The sequence below is a fragment of the Zootoca vivipara genome, chromosome Z, assembly GCF_963506605.1.
Source record: "Zootoca vivipara chromosome Z, rZooViv1.1, whole genome shotgun sequence".
In the NCBI taxonomy this organism is placed as follows: domain Eukaryota; kingdom Metazoa; phylum Chordata; class Lepidosauria; order Squamata; family Lacertidae; genus Zootoca; species Zootoca vivipara.
Window position 1 is genome coordinate 44955703 of NC_083294.1, and position 19605 is coordinate 44975307.

The following is a 19605-nucleotide window of genomic DNA, read 5'->3' on the forward strand; positions in this document are numbered from 1 at the left end:
TTCGGTCCGGCTATTTTGGGTCATGGCAACGGTGTGTGGAGCATATTCAACAAATGGGAGGGAGGAAAACTGGGAAGCAAATAGCTTTTGGGGGGGGGGGGAGTGCGCTAATGTCTCTGGAAAGATGCGAAATGATTTCCGCAGCCTCCGTCTGCCCGTCAGCTGGCAAAGTGGGGTTGAAGCTCAGTTCAAGAAGGATACTGACAAGCTGGAATGTGTCCAGAGGAGGGCAACCAAAATGGTCAAAGGCCTGGAAACGATGCCTTATGAGGAACGGCTTAGGGAGCTGGGTATGTTTAGCCTGGAGAAGAGAAGGTTCAGGGGTGATATGATAGCCATGTTCAAATATATAAAAGGATGTCATCTAAAGGAGGGAGAAAGGTTGTTTTCTGCTGCTCCAGAGAAGCGGACACGGAGCAATGGATTCAAACTACAAGAAAGAAGATTCCACCTAAACATTAGGAAGAACTTCCTGACAGTAAGAGCTGTTCGACAGTGGGATTTGCTGCCAAGGAGTGTGGTGGAGTCTCCTTCTTTGGAGATCTTTAAGCAGAGGCTTGACAGGCAGATGTCAAGAATGCTTTGATGGTGTTTCCTGCTTGGCAGGGGGTTGGACTGGATGGCCCTTGGGGTCTCTTCCAACTCTATGATTCTATGATTCTAAGATTCTATTAATTGTATTTTCACCATGCTCTGTATTATCTAAAAATGAAAGCATTTATTTAAAAAACAGGACTGCACAGCAACAATCTAGTCTCATCATGTTCAGTGGGACTTATTCCCGAACCGACGGTGCAAACATAGGCACCCCTTGCTTGTACCTTGTACCTAAAACTCTGCACAAGCCTGCATCAGAGTTCCTAAACATTAGGAAGAACTTCCTGACATAAGAGCTGTTAGACAGTGGAGTTTGCTGCCAAGAAGTGTGGTGGTGTCTCCTTCTTTGGAAGTCTTTAAGCAGAGGCTTGACAGCCATATGTCAAGAATGCTTTGATGGTGTTTCCTGCTTGGCAGGGGGTTGGACCGGATGGCCCTTGGGGTCTCTTTCTACTCGAGGATTCTATGATAAGAGAATTGTAGAGTTGAAAGGGATCCCTGAGGGTCATCTAGGCAACCCCCCGGGGCAAGGCAGGAATCTCCACGAGACCATTCTGTTTTTCCCCTCTGCTTCAAGACCTCCAAAGAAGGAGACTCCACCATACTCCTTGGCAGCAAATCCCACTGTCAAACAGCTCTTACTGTCAGGAAGAACGCAACAATGGAGACCGGAGGCGGAGGAGGGAAGCCCAGCAGAGGGATGATAAAGCCACCTCTGAAATTTCACACATATCAGTGAATACCGTGTTTCTCGTCAAACAAAGACGTACCAACAAAAGAAGACAACTTTTCGCGAGTTGATTAAATAGAAGACCTACCCCCAAAATAAGCCGCAGTGGGGGAGCAGGTGTGGCAAGAAAAGGAAGGCGTTTAAGCGCCTTCAGAAGAGCCGGCAAGAGGCAAAAGCGCTCTTTGCCACCGCTGCAGCGCTCAGGGCGCCCGACCCCCAGCCGCCTCTTGCCGGGCCCCCCTCTGCCGCCGCTTCTCTCCGCGTCTGCTTCCTGCTCCGCCGACGCAGCCGTGCTCCGTGGATCACGGCGTTTCTTCTGCTCCCCAGCAGCGTGCAAATGGGAGGGCCGGAAGCATCGAATCATAGAATCCTAGAGTTGGAACAGACCCCAAGGGCCATCCAGTCCAACCCCCTGCCGAGCAGGAAACACCACCCAAGCATTCTTGACATATGCCTGTCGAGCCTCTGCTTAAAGACCTCCAAAGAAGAAGGAGACTCCACCACACTCCTTGGCAGCAAATCCCACTGTCGAACAGCTCTTACTGTCAGGACGTTCTTCCTCATGTTGAGGTGGGATCTTCTTTCTTGTAGTTTGAATCCATTGATCCGTGTCCGCTTCTCTGGAGCAGCGGAAAACAACCTTTCACCCTCCTCTATATGACATACCTTTGATATATTTGAAAGATAAAGTTTTTTTACCAACTGCCCTACTGCCCACCCCTTAGCACCTATCATAGAATCATAGAGTTGGAAGAGACCACAAGGGCCATCCAGTCCAACCTTCCCTGGAAGGAATATCATTTTACAGAGGGTCCCCTTATTTGCCAGAAAGCCTCCCCCCCCAATATCATGAGGCTCAAAGGAAGAATATCCAGCCCAGTGAAATCCTGTCAAAACAGCAAGCCAGCCAGCCAGCCCGAACTCTTGCCCAAAGCACAAAAGACAACGAAAAGCCATATATATATATTTGGGGGGGGGGCGCAGAGGGGTTACCTGCGTGCCTGTGATAAGCCATCCTTCAGCGAGGACCAATTCCCGAACCAGCCCTCCTTTAGGAGCTCGGCTGATAAGACCTTGTCTCAGTTGGAGAGTTCAGGGAGACTATTAATATTTTTTGGGGGGGGGACACAAGAGATGTCCACACCCCCTTTGCCTGGGACTTCCGCGGAAAAGATCTTACCATTTTAGGTGATCTCAGGGGAGAAGAATAGGGCACCGCCAACGGGATATAAATACCTGCCCGGCTACTTCAGTCTCCGAAAATTCCCCAAAGGCTGAGTAACCCTTGTAGGAATCTGAGCCCTCTTGGCGTGGGTGCATCATTTCGGGAAGTTTTGAATGGCTGTCCTTTTTAATCTTTTGTTGGAAGCGGCTCAGAGCAGCTGGGGAGAGCCAGCCGGATGGGCGGGGCAGAAATGACCTATCATTATTATTATTATTACTAGTGTAATTCAGCCCGTTAAGTAAATGGACACTAGAACTTCCCGGGGTTCGGAGAAGCGCTTGCGCAGCGCTTTTCCGAACCCCGGGACCTTTCCTTCCTGTCGGCGGCAGGGGGACAGGTACGAAGGAGGAGAAAGCAGCCCTTTCTCCTCCTTCCTTCCTCTCCCCCAGCCGCCGACAGGAGGGACAGGTCCCGAGGTTCGGAGAAGCGTATGTGCAGCGCTTCTCCGAACCCGGGGACCTGTCCTTGCTGGACGCACACATGCGCTCTCCCCCCCCCCCCGCCAACACTCAGTCTGGCTGGGAGCAGCGGTTGGCGGCTGCAGAGAAACGGTAGGTGGGGTGGGTGGGGAGAGCGTGTGTGTGTGTGTATGCGTTCAGTCTCTGCGTCCAATCCCTGTGTCCGTGGGGCACATGCACTATAGCGCGGACACAGGGACTGGACGCAGAGACACTTGCACTTTATTATATAGGATTATTATTATTATTATTATTATTATTATTATTATTATTATTAGTATGGTTCAGGCTGAGCATCATAGAATCATGGAGTCATATGCAGGAGGGAGAAAGATTGTTTTCTGCTGCTCCAGAGAAGCGGACACGGAGCAATGGATTCAAACTACAAGAAAGAAGATCCCACCTCAACATTAGGAAGAACTTCCTGACAGTAAGAGCTGTTCGACAGTGGGATTTGCTGCCAAGATGTGTGGCGGAGTCTCCTTCTTTGGAGGTCTTTAAGCAGCAGAGGCTTGACAGGCATATGTCAAGAATGCTTGGATGGTGTTTCCTGCTTAGCAAGGGGTTGGACTGGATGGCCCTTGGGGTCTCTTCCAACTCTAGGATTCTATGATTCTATGTAATTATAGGTTTGATAGTGTTGTGCAGGCTTCCCCAACCTTGGCCCTCCAGATGTTTTTGGCTACAATGATCCCTAGCTAGCAGGACCAGTGGTCAGGGGTGATGGGAATTGTAGTCTCAAAACGATCTGGAGGGTTGAGGAATATTGTGTATATCAGTTCCTGGCGAGCGTAAGAAAACGGAGACAAATGGAGACTTGGCTTGCTTTTCCAAACAGGAACGAAGTATAAGCACGGGGCCTCGGAAAGAGGTTTCCAGGGTGTTAGTCATCAGGGAAGAAGCCGCAGGGAGAAAGAGCTTTATTTGGAAATGTCAGAGATGTAGGGGCACAAAAAGGGAGGCTTTTGGCTGCTTCGCGGCAAAGCAGGTTTGGAAGAAGGCGGCAACTTTCCCTCTAGACCAGGCATATTTGGGATGCTCGACTTAATTGCTGAAGACAGGCCTGGCCAAACTCGGCCCTCCGGATGTTTTGGGACTACAATTCCCATCATCCCTGACCACTGGTCCCGGACGATGGTCGTTGTAGTCCCAAAAGAGCGGGAGGGCTGAGTTTGGGATGCTTGACTTAATTGCTTAAGACAGGCCTGACCAAACTCGGCTCTCCGGATGTTTTGGACTACAATTCCCATCATCCCTGACCACTCGTCCCAGACGATGAGAGTTGTCGTTCCAAAAGAGCTGGAGGGCTGAGTTTGGGATGCTGGACTTAATTGCTTAAGACAGGCCTGGCCAAACGCGGCCCTCCGGATGTTTTGGGACTACAATTCCCATCACCCCTAGCTCACAGGACCAGTGGTCAGGGACGATGGGCACTGTAGTCCCAAAAGAGCGGGAGGGCTGAGTTTGGGATGCTTGACTTAATTGCTGAAGACAGGCCTGGCCAAACTCGGCCCTCCTTCGGATGTTTTTTGACTACAATTCCCATCACCCCTAGCTCACAGGACCAGTGGTCATGGACGATGGGTGTTGTAGTCCCAAAACAGCAGGGGGAGGCCAAGTTTGGCCACCACTGTTCTAGATCAGGTGTGGCCACACTTGGCCCTCCAGCTCTTTTGGGATTACAACTCCCATCACCCCTTGCTCACAGCACCAGCGGTCAGGGACGATGGGCATTGTAGTCCCAAAACAGCAGGGGGAGGCCAAGTTTGGCCACCACTGTTCTAGATCAGGTGTGGCCACACTTGGCCCTCCGGATGTTTTTGGGACTACAACTCCTATCATCCCTAGCTCACAGGACCAGCAGTCAGGGACGATGGGCGTTGTAGTCCCAAAACAGCTGGGGGGCCGAGTTTGGCCACCACAGTGCTAGGCAGTACCCTTCCACCTTGACCATGGAGCAGGCATGGCCCAACTTGGCCCTCCAGCTCTTTGGGGACTACAACTCCCATCGTCCCTAGCTCACAGGACCAGTGGTCAGGGACGATGGGCATTGTAGTCCCAAAAGAGCGGGAGGGCTGAGTTTGGGATGCTGGACTTAATTGCTGAAGACAGGCCTGGCCAAACTCGGCCCTCCGGATGTTATGGGACTACAATTCCCATCGTCCCTGACCACTGATCCCTGTGAGCTAGGGACGATGGGAGTTGTAGTCCCAAAAGAGCGGGAGTGGGAGATCCCACCTCAACATTAGGAAGAACTTCCTGACAGTAAGAGCTGTTCGACAGTGGAATTTGCTGCCAAGAACTGTGGTGGAGTCTCCTTCTTTGGAGGTCTTTAAGCAGAGGCTTGACAGCCATATGTCAGGAATGCTTTGATGGTGTTTCCTGCTCGGCAGGGGGTTGGACTGGATGGCCCTTGTGGTCTCTTCCAACGCTATGATTCTATGAAAAGCCTCCCTAAACAGGGCTGCCTTCAGATGTCTTCTAAAAGTCTGGTAATTGTTTTTCTCTTTGACATCTGATGGGAGGGCGCCACCACCGAGAAGGCCCTCTGTCTAGTTCCCTGCAACTTGGCTTCTCGCAACGAGGGAACCGCCAGAAGGCCCTCGGCGCTGGACCTCAGTGTCTGGGCAGAACGATGGAGGTGGAGATGCTCCTTCAGGTATCCTGGACCGAGGCCGTTTAGGGCTTTCAAGGTCAGCACCAACAATTGGAACTGTGCTCGGAAACGTCCCAGGAGCCAATGTAGGTCTTTCAAGACCGGTGTTATGTGGTCTTGGCGGCCGCTCCCAGTCACCAGTCTAGCTGCCGCATTCTGGATTATTTGTAGTTTCCGGGTCACCTTCAAAGGGAGCCCCACGTAGAGCGCATTGCGGTAGTCCAAGCAAGAGATAACCAGAGCATGCACCACTCGGGCGAGACAGTCTACGGGCAGGGAGGGTCTCATCCAGCGTACCAGATGGAGCTGGTAGACAGCTGCCTTGGACACAGAATTTACCTGCGCCTCCATGGGCAGCTGTGAGTCCAGAATGACTCCCAGGCTGCGCACCTGGTCCCACAAAAATAGATTATAGTTGTTGTTTTTATGAGTCATCATGAATAGCTCGAAATACAGTGGATAATCGTAAAAATCTACATTGAATCGGGTGGTTTCAAAGGGGTCACTTTAAGACAGGCACCCACAACCTCCGCCCCTCCAGATGTTTTGGACTACAATTCCCATCACCCCTGACCACTGGTCCTGCTAGCTAGGGATCATGGGAGTTGATGGCCAAAAACATCCGGAGGGTTTTAAGCAGAGGCTTGACAGGCACATGTCAAGAATACTTTGAAGGTGTTTCCAGCTTGGCAGGGGGTTGGACTGGATGACCCTTGTGGTCTCTTCCAACTCTATGATTCTATGATTCTTCCACTGCCTCCCGCAGTTTGGTCAAACTCATGTTCGTAGCTTCGAGAACACTGTCCAACCATCTCGTCCTCTGTCGTTCCCTTCTCCTTGTGCCCTCCATCTTTCCCAACATCAGGGTCTTTTCCAGGGAGTCCCCTTCTCCTAGTGTCCTCCATCTTTCCCAGCATCAGGGTCTTTTCCAGGGAGTCTTCTCTTCTCATGAGGTGGCCAAAGTAATGGAGCCTCAGCTTCAGGATCTGTCCTTCCAGTGAGCGCTCAGGGCTGATTTCTTTCAGAATGGATAGGTTTGATCTTCTTGCAGTCCATGGGACTCTCAAGAGTCTCCTCCAGCACCATAATTCAAAAGCATCAATTCTTCGGCGATCAGCCTTCTTTATGGTCTAGCTCTCACGTCCATATATCACTACTGGGAAAACCATAGCTTTAACTATACGGACCTTTGTTGGCAAGGTGATGTCTCTGCTTTTTAAGATGCTGTCTAGGTTTGTCATTGCTTTTCTCCCAAGAAGCAGGCGTCTTTTAATTTCGTGACTGCTGTCACCATCTGCAGTGATGAAGGAGCCCAAGAAAGTAAAATCTCTCACTACCTCCATTTCCTCCCCTTCTATTTGCCAGGAGGTGATGGGACCAGTGGCCATGATCTTGGTTTTTTTTGATGTTGAGCTTCAGACCATATTTTGCGCTCTCCTCTTTCACCCTCATTAAAAGGTTCTTTAATTCCTCCTCACTTTCTGCCATCAAGGTTGTGTCATCTGCATATCTGAGGTTGTTGATATTTCTTCCGGCAATGTTAATTCCAGCTTGGGATTCATCTAGTCCAGCCTTTCGCATGATGAATTCTGCATATAAGTTAAATAAGCAGGGAGACAATATACAACCTTGTTGTACTCCTTTCCCAATTTTGAACCAGTCAGTTGTTCCATATCCAGTTCTAACTGTAGCTTCTTGTCCCACATAGAGATTTCTCAGGAGACAGATGAGGTGATCAGGCACTCCCATTTCTTCAAGGACTTGCCATAGTTTGCTGTGGTCACACAGTCAAAGGCTTTTGCATAGTTGATGAAGCAGAAGTAGATGTCTTTCTGGAACTCTCTAGCTTTCTCCATAACCCAGTGCGTGTTTGCAATTTGGTCTCTGGTTCCTCTGCCCCTTCGAAATCCAGCTTGCACTTCTGGGAGTTCTCGGTCCACATACTGCCTAAGCCTGCCTTGTCGAATTTTAAGCATAACCTTGCTAGCGTGTGAAATGAGCGCAATTGTGCGGGAGTTGGAGCATCCTTTGGCGCTGCCCTTCTTTGGGATTGGGATGTCGACTGATCTTCTCCAATCCTCTGGCCATTGCTGAGTTGGTCTATATACCAACTGGTGTATACCATACTTTCTTTAAGAACTTGCCCTAGTTTGCGGTGGTCGACACAGTCAAAGGCTGTTTGCCTACCCATGGCATAATAGAAAGGGAGAGAAGAGGGACGAGGGAAACTGCAAAGGCTTGGAGGAAGATTCGAAGCTGCTGCTGCTGATCTATGCCTCCAGTCAAACTCTCTTTTGCCAAACACCTCTCACCAACCGGTCAAGGATGTTCAGTCACAGCAACATGTGAGCCTGGAGGAAGCCAAAGAGAATTTCGGACCCGAAGGTTCGCAGAAAGGAGCAGCAGATGGCAAATGTCTAAAAGGAACTGATATGTATACCAAGAGAATATATATATATATATATATATATATATATATATATATATATATATATATATTCTCTGGGAATATATATACTCCCTTCTCGCTCTTCTGTGATGGGAAGAGCCCCTGGGCACCGAACCTTCAGAGGTACAGAAGGGGCACTGGGGGGGGGGGGGAACTACGCAGCTTTCTCTCCTGTTCCACCAAATCTCAGCTGAGAAGAGATTCAAACTACAAGAAAGAAGATTCCACCTCAACATTAGGAAGCACTTCCTGACAGTAAGAGCTGTTCGGCAGTGGGATTTGCTGCCAAGGAGTGTGGCAGAGTCTCCTTCTTTGGAGGTCTTTAAGCAGAGGCTTGACAGGCATGTGTCAAGAATGCTTTGATGATGTTTCCTGCTCGGCAGGGGGTTGGACTGGATGGCCCTTGGGGTCTCTTCCAGCTCTATGATTCTATGAGTCTATGGTTCTAAGATCGCAGAATCACATTGAATGAGTTGCTCCCCACTCCTTGACTTAACCTACCTATCATCTATCTATCTATCTATCTATCTATCTATCTATCTATCTATCTGCTATCTAATCTATAATCTATCACAGGTAGGTAGCCGTGTTGGTCTGAGTCGAAGCAAAATAAAAAAATTCAGTAGCACCTTAAAGACCAACTAAGTTTTTATTTTGGTATAAGCTTTCGTGTGCATGCACACGTCTTCAGATACCTAATCTATCAATAATCTAATCTATAATCTATAATATCTATCTATTATAGATATAATCTATTATAATCTATTATAGATACCTATAATATTATATAGATACCTATAATATTATATTATATATACCTATACCTATAATCTATCAATCACTCATCTATCTATTTTGGGCCACCAAAATTGTCAAAGGCCTGGAAACAATGCCTTATGAGGAATGGCTTAGGGAGCTGGGTATGTTTACGCTGGAGAAGAGAAGGTTAAGGGGCGATATGATAGCCATGTTCAAATATATCAAAGGATGTCATCTAGAGGAGGGAGAAAGGTTGTTTTCTGCTGCTCCAGAGAAGCGGGCACGGAGCAATGGATTCAAACTACAAGAAAGAAGATTCCACCTCAACATGAGGAAAAACTTCCTGACAGTAAGAGCTGTTCGGCAGTGGGATTTGCTGCTAAGGAGTGTGGTGGAGTCTCCTTCTTTGGAGGTCTTTAAGCAGAGGCTTGACAGGCAGGTGTCAAGAATGCTTGGATGGCGTTTCCTGCTTGGCAGGGGGTTGGACTGGATGGCCCTTGTGATCCCTTCCAACTCTAGGATTCTATGAATCTATGAAAACTTTTTCAGAGCCCGAAAAGGCGAGATCCTGTGGGGAGGATTAAGCGGAAAGGTTACCCTGTAAATAGTTGGCATGGCACCCAATGCAAGCCAAAGGGTGTTCTAAAATAAGTCACGGGGCAGTGAGCCATCAAACAGCCCCGGGAGGACATGCAAATCTTTCCAACTCAGAATAATTGCCTTAATCCCTTTTGTCCCGGGGCCAACTTTAGAGCTTAGTTTCCCTGGAGTTTGGAAGACAACTCGGCACACACAGAGGGAGGCAGCGAGATTCAATGTTCGGCCAACCAATAGTTGCTGCTACTCAAAATAGCTGTCCATGGAGACGCAGGTCATAGAATCATAGAATCCTAGAGTTGGAAGAGACCCCAAGGGCCATCCAGTCCAACCCCCTGCCAAGCAGGAAACACCATCAAAGCATTCTTAACATATGCCTGTCAAGCCTCTGCTTAAAGACCTCCAAAGAAGGAGACTCCACCACACTCCTTGGCAGCAAATCCCACTGTCGAACAGCTCTTACTGTCAGGAAGTTCTTCCTAATGTTTAGGTGGAAGCTTCTTTCTTGAAGTTTGAATCCATTGCTCCGTGTCCAATTCTCTGGAGCAGCAGAAAACAACCTTTCACCCTCCTCTATATGGCATCCTTTCATATATTTGAACATGGCTATCATATCACCCCTTAACCTTCTCTTCTCCAGGCTAAACATACTCAGCTCCCTCCCTAAGCCGTTCCTCATAAGGCATCGTTTCCAGGCCTTTGACCATTTTGGTTGCCCTCTTCTGGACACGTTCCAGCTTGTCAGTATCCTTCTTGAACTGTGGTGCCCAGAACTGGACACAGTACTCCAGGTGAGGTCTGACCAGAGCAGAATACAGTGGTACTATTACTTCCCTAGATCTAGATGCTATACTCCTATTGATGCAGCCCAGAATTGCATTGGCAGCTCCATCTGGAACGCAGGATGAGACCCTCTCTGCCCAGAGTGGTGCATGCTCTGGTTTATCTCCCGCTTGGACTACTGCCATGCGCTCTGCGTGGGGCTACCTTGGAAGCTGACCTGAAAATTGCAGCTAAGCCAGAATACGGCGCCAGGAAACACCAAGACAAGTCCTGAGAGACCTGCCTTGGCTCCCCATACAAAGTACAAAAGATATTTCTTCGGCTTTACGCCCATCATAAAACACAACACAACAAAATAAATCCAATCAAACAGCGGACTCGTACGAGCCACAAACAATATAACACAATTCAGTTCACGAGGACAAATATTGACAATTCAAAAAGAAAAGTTTAAGATTATGATTAAAAATTTAGGCACGACGCTAAAATCAATATCTGATGTCATTATAGAAAATTCTTATAACTATACATAATCAGCTAACATTCCATTCCGTCCCTTGTCCGAGAGGACGGCTGTTACGAATTTAGCAACCTGTAGAGTAATATGCCTGTTGTCTTTGTCCATGGAGTTTTGTCTCCCTGCTTATTTAACTTATATGCAGAATTCATCATGCGAAAGGCTGGACTAGATGAATCCCAAACCGGAATTAAGATTGCCAGAAGAAATATCAACAACCTCAGATATGCAGATGACACAACCTTGATGGCAGAAAATGAGGAGAAATTCAAGAACCTTTTAATGAGGGTGAAAGAGGAGAAAGCAAAATATGGTCTGAAGCTCAACATCAAAAAAAACCAAGATCATGGCCACTGGTCCCATCACCTCCTGGCAAATAGAAGGGGAAGAAATGGAGGCAGTGAGATATTTTACTTTCTTGGGCTCCTTGATCACTGCAGATGGTGACAGCAGTCACGAAATTAAAAGACGCCTGCTTCTTGGGAGAAAAGCAATGACAAACCTAGACAGCATTTTGAAAAGCAGAGACATCACCTTGCCGACAAAGGTCCGTATAGTTCAAGCTATGGTTTTCCCAGTAGTGATGTATGGAAGTGAGAGCTGGACCATCAAGAAGGCTGATCGCCGAAGAATTGATGCTTTTGAATTCTGGTGCTGGAGGAGACTCTTGAGAGTCCCATGGACAGCAAGAAGATCAAACCTTTCCATTCTTAAGGAAATCAACCCTGGAAGGACAGATCCTGAAGCTGAGGCTCCAATACTTTGGCCACCTCATGAGAAGAGAAGAATCCTTGGAAAAGACCCTGATGTTGGGAAAGATGGAGGGCACAAGGAGAAGGGGACTCCCTGGAAAAGACCCTGATGTTGGGAAAGATGGAGGGCACAAGGAGAAGGGGACTACAGAGGACGAGATGGTTGGACAAGTGTTCTCGAAGCTACGAACATGAGTTTGACCAAACTGCAGGAGGCAGTGGAAGACAGGAGGGCCTGGCGTGCTTTGGTCCATGGGGTCACGAAGAGTCAGACACAACTAAACAACAACAATGAATAAGTTTAAATGTAAAATGAGTATTAAGATTCTTAGAATATAATGATTTATTGTAATATTGTGTATGGGAGATGAAAAATTTTGATGGTTTTTTTTTCTTTTTTTAGAATTGGAAAGTGCGATATTAAGTATGAACAAGAAGCGTGGAAGGGGGGGAGTAAGTACATAGTACAGGAACTATATTCGATAGAGATAAAGAATTGTTTTTCTTTTGTCTTTTTCTTTCTTTTTTTCTTTTTAATGCTGTTTTGTTGTGTGTTTTTTCATATATTCTGGTATTTTCTTGTATTTCTTTTCTGTATTTGTTATAAAACCAATAAAAATATATTTTTTAGAAAAAAAGAAATAAACAACTATATAACTTTTCTAAAAGTTAGATACTGTAGCTGTTTATTTCTTGGACATCTGGTGGGATCCTGGTGTTTTAATGTATTTTTAACATTCTGTTGGAAGCTGCCCAGATGGCTGGGGAAACCCAGCCAGATGGGTGGGGAAGAAATAATAAATTATTTTTACTACTATTATTACTACTATTATCAACTAAACATTAGGAAGAACCTCCTGACAGTAAGAGCTGTTCGACAGTGGGATTTGCTGCCAAGGAGTGTGGTGGAGTCTCCTTCTTTGGAGGTCTTTAAGCAGAGGCTTGACAGGCATATGTCAAGAATGCTTTGAGGGTGTTTCCTGCTCGGCAGGGGGTTGGAATGGATGGCCCTTGTGGTCTCTTCCAACTCTATGATTCTATGATTCTAATAGTATAACCACCTAAACATTAGGAAGAACCTCCTGACAGTAAGAGCTGTTCGGCAGTGGGATTTGCTGCCAAGGAGTGTGGTGGAGTCTCCTTCTTTGGAGGTCTTTAAGCAGAGGCTTGACAGGCACATGTCAGGTATGCTTTGATGGTGTTTCCTGCTTGGCAGGGGGTTGGACTGGATGACCCTTGGGGTCTCTTCCTACTCTGTGATTCTATGATTCTATGATTTTCCATCTGGAGATTAATCAACCAACGGAAGTGTGGATTCTTCTCGCTATCATCCTGTTTGCAGTTATTTTAACTGCATGCCAGGAACTGTGCCAGCTTGGCTGGCACCACGATAGAAGCTTCTGCGATATAAATCACCTTTCATTTTTACGCAGCTTCCTACGCAGGCAGGTCAAAGGCTGGGCAAGGCTCCAGTCGCAGCAGAGGTTTTCCAAAAGGTATCCATTTTGGTGCAGCGAACATGCAGCTCTCGCTCTGCTTGTGCCAATCGGGGGTCCTGGCAAAGCCCTGCCCTTTTATGGCCCTCGGTTGTCTCATTCAGGACCCCTTAACATATTTTTATTGCATCTCCCCATCGTTCAGGGGCGTCGGGGGGGGGTGGTTTCTGTCTGCAGCAGGACTCTTAAAAGTCATGGAGTTTTTTGGGGGGTGGCAGGTCAGGGCCGTCTTGACCCAGGGGCGCAAGGGGTGCGGGGCACCTGGGTGCCAAATTCTGGGGGACTCCAGAGAAGCGGACACGGAGCAAACTGCAAGAAAGAAGATTCCACCTCAACATTAGGAAGAACTTCCTGACAGTAAGAGCTGTTCAACAGTGGGATTTGCTGCCAAGGAGTGTGGGGGAGTCTCCTCCTTTGGAGGTCTTTAAGCAGAGGCTCGACAGGCATATGTCAAGAATGCTTTGATGGTGTTTCCTGCTTGGCAGGGGGTTGGACTGGATGGCCCTTGTGGTCTCTTCCAACTCTACAATTCTGTGAGACATCTCAGGAGCAGTTTTTTCTCGAGAGCGATTTTGGCCTGAAATGGGAAGCCTGGACTTGGAAGCCGTCTGATTTTTCCTCGTCATTTCGTATGATATTTACTGTTTTCTATTAGGTTCTGTAATTTCGGATCCTGCGGAATGATTTATCTGAGTGGATGGACCAACCGAGGAATTTCGTTGTTCTCGCAAGGGGACAAGGACAATTAAGATATCTTATCATCCTATCATCTTAGCATCTTAGCTTATCTTAAAGATGTTAACTGAGGGGGGAGGGAGAGAAGAAGAAGAAGAAAAAGGCTTGTTCTCTTTTTTCCCCCAATGTCATTTTGAACACCTTTTTAAATTCTTACTCAATATTACCCCAGAACTTTTTGATTTTATCACGTCGGATCTGCAGCAGGACTCTGAACAACCATGGAGTGTTTTTTTTTTAGCGGTGGCGGCAGGTAATACCAACTGAGACCCTCCGCCCATCTCCTCCCGAGCCACGAAACCAAGAGCGCCCCCCCCAAAATTGCCTTCGTCATAGACGTCCATTTCTGCGTTTCCGCTCCCTTCGCCGTCATTTTTCTCGCACATGGGGGCGACCTTCGCCGGAGCCTGGGCCCTGCCCTCTCCTCCGGGCGTTCTCTCTGCGACAGCCAGGAGAGAAGATGTCACAGTTAACAGGAGAGATGGAGGACCAGGGAGGCATCCGGGGTTGCTTAGCAACCACCTATCGGATGTCGCCGAGGCCTCCGGGAGGAGGCTGGCAGTCCAAAAGGGTATTCCCTGGTCTCCCACTACTTTGGGTGAGGGCGACTTTCTTTCCTTCTCCTTTCCCCCTAGAAAGGAACGCTGTGATCCCTAAAAGTCAGCATGGGTTTCTGACAAATAAGTCATGTCAGACTAATCGGATCTCATTTTTCGACAGAATTACAAGCCTGGTAGATGAAGGGAACACTGTGGATGTAGCCTATCTTGATTTCAGCAAGGCCTTTGATATTCTTGTAAAGAAGCTGGTAAAATGCGGGCTACACAATGCTACCATTCAGTGGATTTGTAACTGGCTGGCTGACCGAAACCAAAGGGTGCTCATCAATGGCTCCTCTTCATCCTGGAGAGTAGTGACTAGTGGGGTGCCAAAGGGTTCTGTCTTGGGCCCAGTCTTATTCAACATCTTAATCAATGACTTGGATGATGGGCTTGAGGGCATCCTGAGCAAGTTTGCAGATGACACCAAATTGGGAGGGGTGGCTAATACCCCAGAGGACAGGAACACACTTCAGAATGACCTTAACAGATTAGAGAACTGGGCTGAAGCAAACAAGATGAAATTTAACAAGGAGAAAGTAAAGTTGGGCAAAAAAATGGGCAAAAAAATGAAGGCACAAATACAGGATGGGTGACACCTGGCTTGAGAGCAGTACATGTGATAAGGATCTAGGAGTCTTGGTAGACCACAAACTTGACATGAGTCAGCAGTGTGATGCAGCAGCTAAAAAAGCCAATGCAATTCTGGGCTGCATCAATAGGAGTATAGCATCTAGATCAAGGGAAGTAATAGTACCACTGTATTCTGCTCTGGTCAGATCTCACCTGGAGTACTGTGTCCAGTTCTGGGCACCACAGTTCAAGAAGGATACTGACAAACTGGAACGTGTCCAGAAGAGGGCAACCCAAATGGTCAAAGGCCTGGAAACGATGCCTTATGAGGAACGGCTTAGGGAGCTGGGTATGTTTACGCTGGAGAAGAGAAGGTTAAGGGGTGATATGATAGCCATGTTCAAATATATAAAAGGATGTAATATAGAGGAGGGAGAAAGGTTGTTTTCTGCTGCTCCAGAAAAGCGGACACGGAGCAATGGATTCAAACTACAAGAAAGAAGCTTCCACCTAAACATTAGGAAGAACTTCCTGACAGTAAGAGCTGTTCGACAGTGGGATTTGCTACCAAGGAGTGTGGTGGAGTCTCCTTCTTTGGAGGTCTTTAAGCAGAGGCTTGACAGGCATATGTCAAGAATGCTTTGATGGTGTTTCCTGCTTGGCAGTGGGTTGGACTGGATGGCCCTTGTGGTCTCTGACCAGAGTAGAATACAGTGGTACTATTACTTCCCTCAATCTAGACGCTATACTCCTATTGATGCGGCCCAGAATTGCATTGGCTTTTTGAGCTGCTGCATCACAGGAAACTCCCTTAACCAAACCACAGCTGTCAACTTTCCCTTTTCTTGCTTATTCCGGCGCCGTTTCCCGCTGCTATCCTGAATTGGATATACCGTAGACTGTCCCCGGGACAGGTGAGGCTGATGATCCCTTATTTTCTAATCCGAAAGTGGACAGCTATGGCCAGGGTGGCAAGATTGCCAACAACGCGCTCAGAAAGAAGGGGGAGATTCTAAGGATCCGAAAGAGGGAGGCGCTCCCCTCGCACAGGATCCAAGCGCTGAAGACCCCAGAAAGGGAAAGAATTAAGTGTCCCACGAATGCACGCAGCGGCAATTCACAACACACAGGGACCCTGAGGACAACCGCATTTTATTTTATTTAACACATTTTATTCATTTCAAAACACAACAGAACACAAAGGAAGCTGACATCATATTCCCTAACAACGATAATCTTCATTTTTACAAAAGGCAAATCCAAAAAGGAAAAAAGGAACCCCCTCCCTTTTCATCCCCCCTTCTTTTCCCCTCCCTCTACCCCTACCCCCCCCCGGACTTCCTGTCAGTACCTGATATAATCATAGAGTCATAGAATCCTAGAGTTGGAAGAGACCACAAGGGCCATCCAGACCAACCCCCTGCCAAGCAGGAAACACCATCAAAGCATTCTTGACATATGCCTGTCAAGCCTCTGCTTAAAGACCTCCAAAGAAGGAGACTCCACCACACTCCTTGGCAGCAAATCCCACTGCCGAACAGCTCTTACTGTCAGGAAGTTCTTCCTAATGTTTAGGTGGAATCTTCTTTCTTGTAGTTTGAATCCATTGCTCCGTGTCCGCTTCTCTGGAGCAGCAGAAAGCAACCTTACACCCTCCTCTATATGACATCCTTTGATATATTTGAGCATGGCTATCATATCATAGAATCATAGAATCCTAGAGTTGGGAGAAACCACAAGGGCCATCCAGTCCAACCCCCTGCCGAAGAGGAATGAAGATGGGAGATGGAGTCTGGAGAGCACCAGGTTGGGGAAAACTGACATCGGAAATCGAGACCGAAGGACTGCCAGCTCCAAAATTACAGCCTCTGTTGCTGGAGGTACCTCTGGGATAGCTCGGTTGGTACAGCAAGAGACCCTTAATCTCAGGGTCATGGGTTCGAGCCTCATGTTGGACGAGATTCCTGAATTTCAGAGGGTTGGATTAGATGACTCGAATGGTCCCCTCCAATTCTACCATTCTATGATTCTAATAGGGAGCCGGGTATGTTTACGCTGGAGAAGAGAAGGTTAAGGGGCGATATGATAGCCATGTTCAAATATATCAAAGGATGTCATCTAGAGGAGGGAGAAAGGTTGTTTTCTGCTGCTCCAGAGAAGCGGGCACGGAGCAATGGATTCAAACTACAATAAAGAAGATTCCACCTCAACATTAGGAAGAACTTCCTGACAGTAAGAGCTGTTCGGCAGTGGGATTTGCTGCCAAGGAGTGTGGTGGAGTCTCCTTCTTTGGAGGTCTTTAAGCAGAGGCTTGACGGGCATATGTCAAGAATGCTTTGATGGTGTTTCCTGCTTGGCAGGGGGTTGGACTGGATGGCCCTGGTGGTCTCTTCCAACTCTATGATTCTATGATTCTAAAAAAAGTGGCACGTTAATTCCCCGGCAATTGACAATGCACAGGGACCTTCTAGTTCCGCTGGGAATTTGGGGATCCAAAGAAGCAGACACTTTCCCTCCAGAAGATGTTGGGGAAGAGGCATTTCGCCCCCCTCCCCCAAGCTAACAGTTCGAGACGGTCGCATGCAGCAGCCAGCCAGAGACTCGGACATTGGTCCTCGAACACTCTGGCTGGAAGATGTGCTTGGAGAGATGTGTAAGAGGAGACAGACAGACAGACAGACAGACAGACAGACAGACAGACAGACAGACAGACAGACAGACAGACTCACTCTGACCCGCTGCCTGGATGATGCCCAGGAATAGAGGCTCTGGAGCGGCTGCTTTGTTCAGGAGGCAGGGAACTGAGATCTGGAACGGCTGAGCAAGAGGGTTCATGCTGGCTGGGTGGAGCCAGTGACCGGTTTACATATGAGATAAACAAGGGACCCAGGCGGGGCTGTGGGTTAAACCACAGCGTCTAGGGCTTGCTGATCAGAAGGTCGGCGGTTCGAATCATAGAATCCTAGAGTTGGAAGAGACCACAAGGGCCATCCAGTTCAACCCCCTGCCGATCAGGAAACGCCATCAAAGCATTCTTGACATATGTCTGTCAAACCTCTGCTTAAAGACCTCCAAGGAAGGAGACTCCACCAGACTCCTTGGCAGCAATTCCCACTGTCGAACAGCTCTTACTGTCAGGAAGTTCTTCCTAATGTTTAGGTGGTTATACTATTAGAATCATAGAATCATAGAGTTGGAAGAGACCACAAGGGCCATCCAGTCCAACCCCCTGCTGAGCAGGAAACGCCATCAAAGCATTCTTGACATATGTCTGTCAAGCCTCTGCTTAAAGACCTCCAAAGAAGGAGACTCCACCACACTCCTTGGCAGCAAATTCCACTGTTGAACAGCTCTTACTGTCAGGAAGTTCTTCTTAATGTTGAGGTGGAATCTTTCTCGTAGCTTGAATCCATTGCTCTGTGTCCGCTTCTCTGGAACAGCAGAAAACAACCTTTCACCCTTCTCTAGATGGCATCCTTTGATATATTTGAACATGGCTATCATATCACCCCTGAACCTTCTCTTCTCCAGGCTAAACATACTCAGCTCCCTAAGCCGTTCCTCGTTTCCAGGCCTTTGACCATTTTGGTTGCCCTCCTCTGGACACATTCCAGCTCGTCAGTATCCTTCTTGAACTGCGGTGCCCAGAACTGGACACAGTACTCCAGGTGAGGTCTGACCAGAGCAGAATACAGTGATACTATTACTTCCCTTGATCTAGACGCTATACTCCTATTGAATCCCTGCAATGGGGTGAGCTCCTGTTGCTCGGTCCCAGCTCCTGCCAACCTAGCAGTTCGAAATCACGTCAAAGTGCAAGTAGATAAATAGGGACCGCTCCGGCGGGAAGGCAAACGGTGTTTGTGTGCGCTGCTCTGGTTCGTCATGCTGGCCACATGACCCGGAAGCTGTCTGCGGACAAACGCCGGCTCCCTCGGCCTATAGAGCGAGATGAGCGCCGCAACCCCAGAGTCGGACATGACTGGACCTGAAGGTCAGGGGCCCCTTTACCTTTACCTTTAAACAAGCTATAGTTTGGGGCTCCACTCTCTTGCCCCCACCCCCCCAAAAAAATTAAGGGGGGGAAAACGGTGCACATTTCCAAAAGAGAAGATAAAAAACAAATAAAATAAAACCAACATACAGCAACAATGTTTTGTGTTGTGTAGACTCCTGTGATGGAAGTAATGGGCCCTGCCTGCTAGCCTGCTCCCTAAAACTTGACATGAGTCAGCAGTGTGATGCAGCAGCTAGAAAAGCCAATGCTATTCTGAGCTGCATCAATAGGACTATAGCGTCTAGATTAAGGGAAGTAATAGTACCACTGTATTCTGCTCTGGTCAGACCTCACCTGGAATACTGTGTCCAGTTCTGGGCACCACAGTTCAAGAAGGATACTGACAAGCTGGAACGTGTCCAGAGGAGGGCAACCAAAATGGTCAAAGGCCTGGAAACGATGCCTTATGAGGAACGGCTTAGGGAGGGAGCTGGGTATCTTTAGCCTGGAGAAGAGAAGGTTAAGGGGTGATATGATAGCCATGTTCAAATATATGAAAGGATGTCATATAGAGGAGGGAGAAAGGTTGTTTTCTGCTGCTCTAGAGAAGCGGACACGGAGCAATCGATTCAAACTACAAGAAAGAAGATTCCACCTCCTGACAGTAAGAGCTGTTCGACAG

The 19605-nt window shown here is 47.9% G+C and overlaps 1 protein-coding gene across 2 annotated transcripts in view; it reads right to left on the reverse strand.

Annotated features, from left to right (window-relative positions):
* The window catches only part of LOC118078573 (four and a half LIM domains protein 1), a 50447-nt gene extending 32675 nt beyond the window's left edge, over positions 1 to 17772 (reverse strand). Inside the window, exon 1 of one of the 2 annotated variants that reach the window (XM_060270367.1) lies at positions 17656 to 17772. In XM_060270367.1, the coding sequence (XP_060126350.1) occupies positions 17656 to 17761 (106 nt within the window). In that variant the 5' untranslated portion in view covers positions 17762 to 17772. Of the gene's footprint in view, positions 1 to 2320; positions 2461 to 17655 lie in introns of those variants that run through there. The other variant, XM_060270368.1, reaches the window with a different exon arrangement.
* Between the last annotated feature and the right edge of the window lie 1833 nt (positions 17773 to 19605).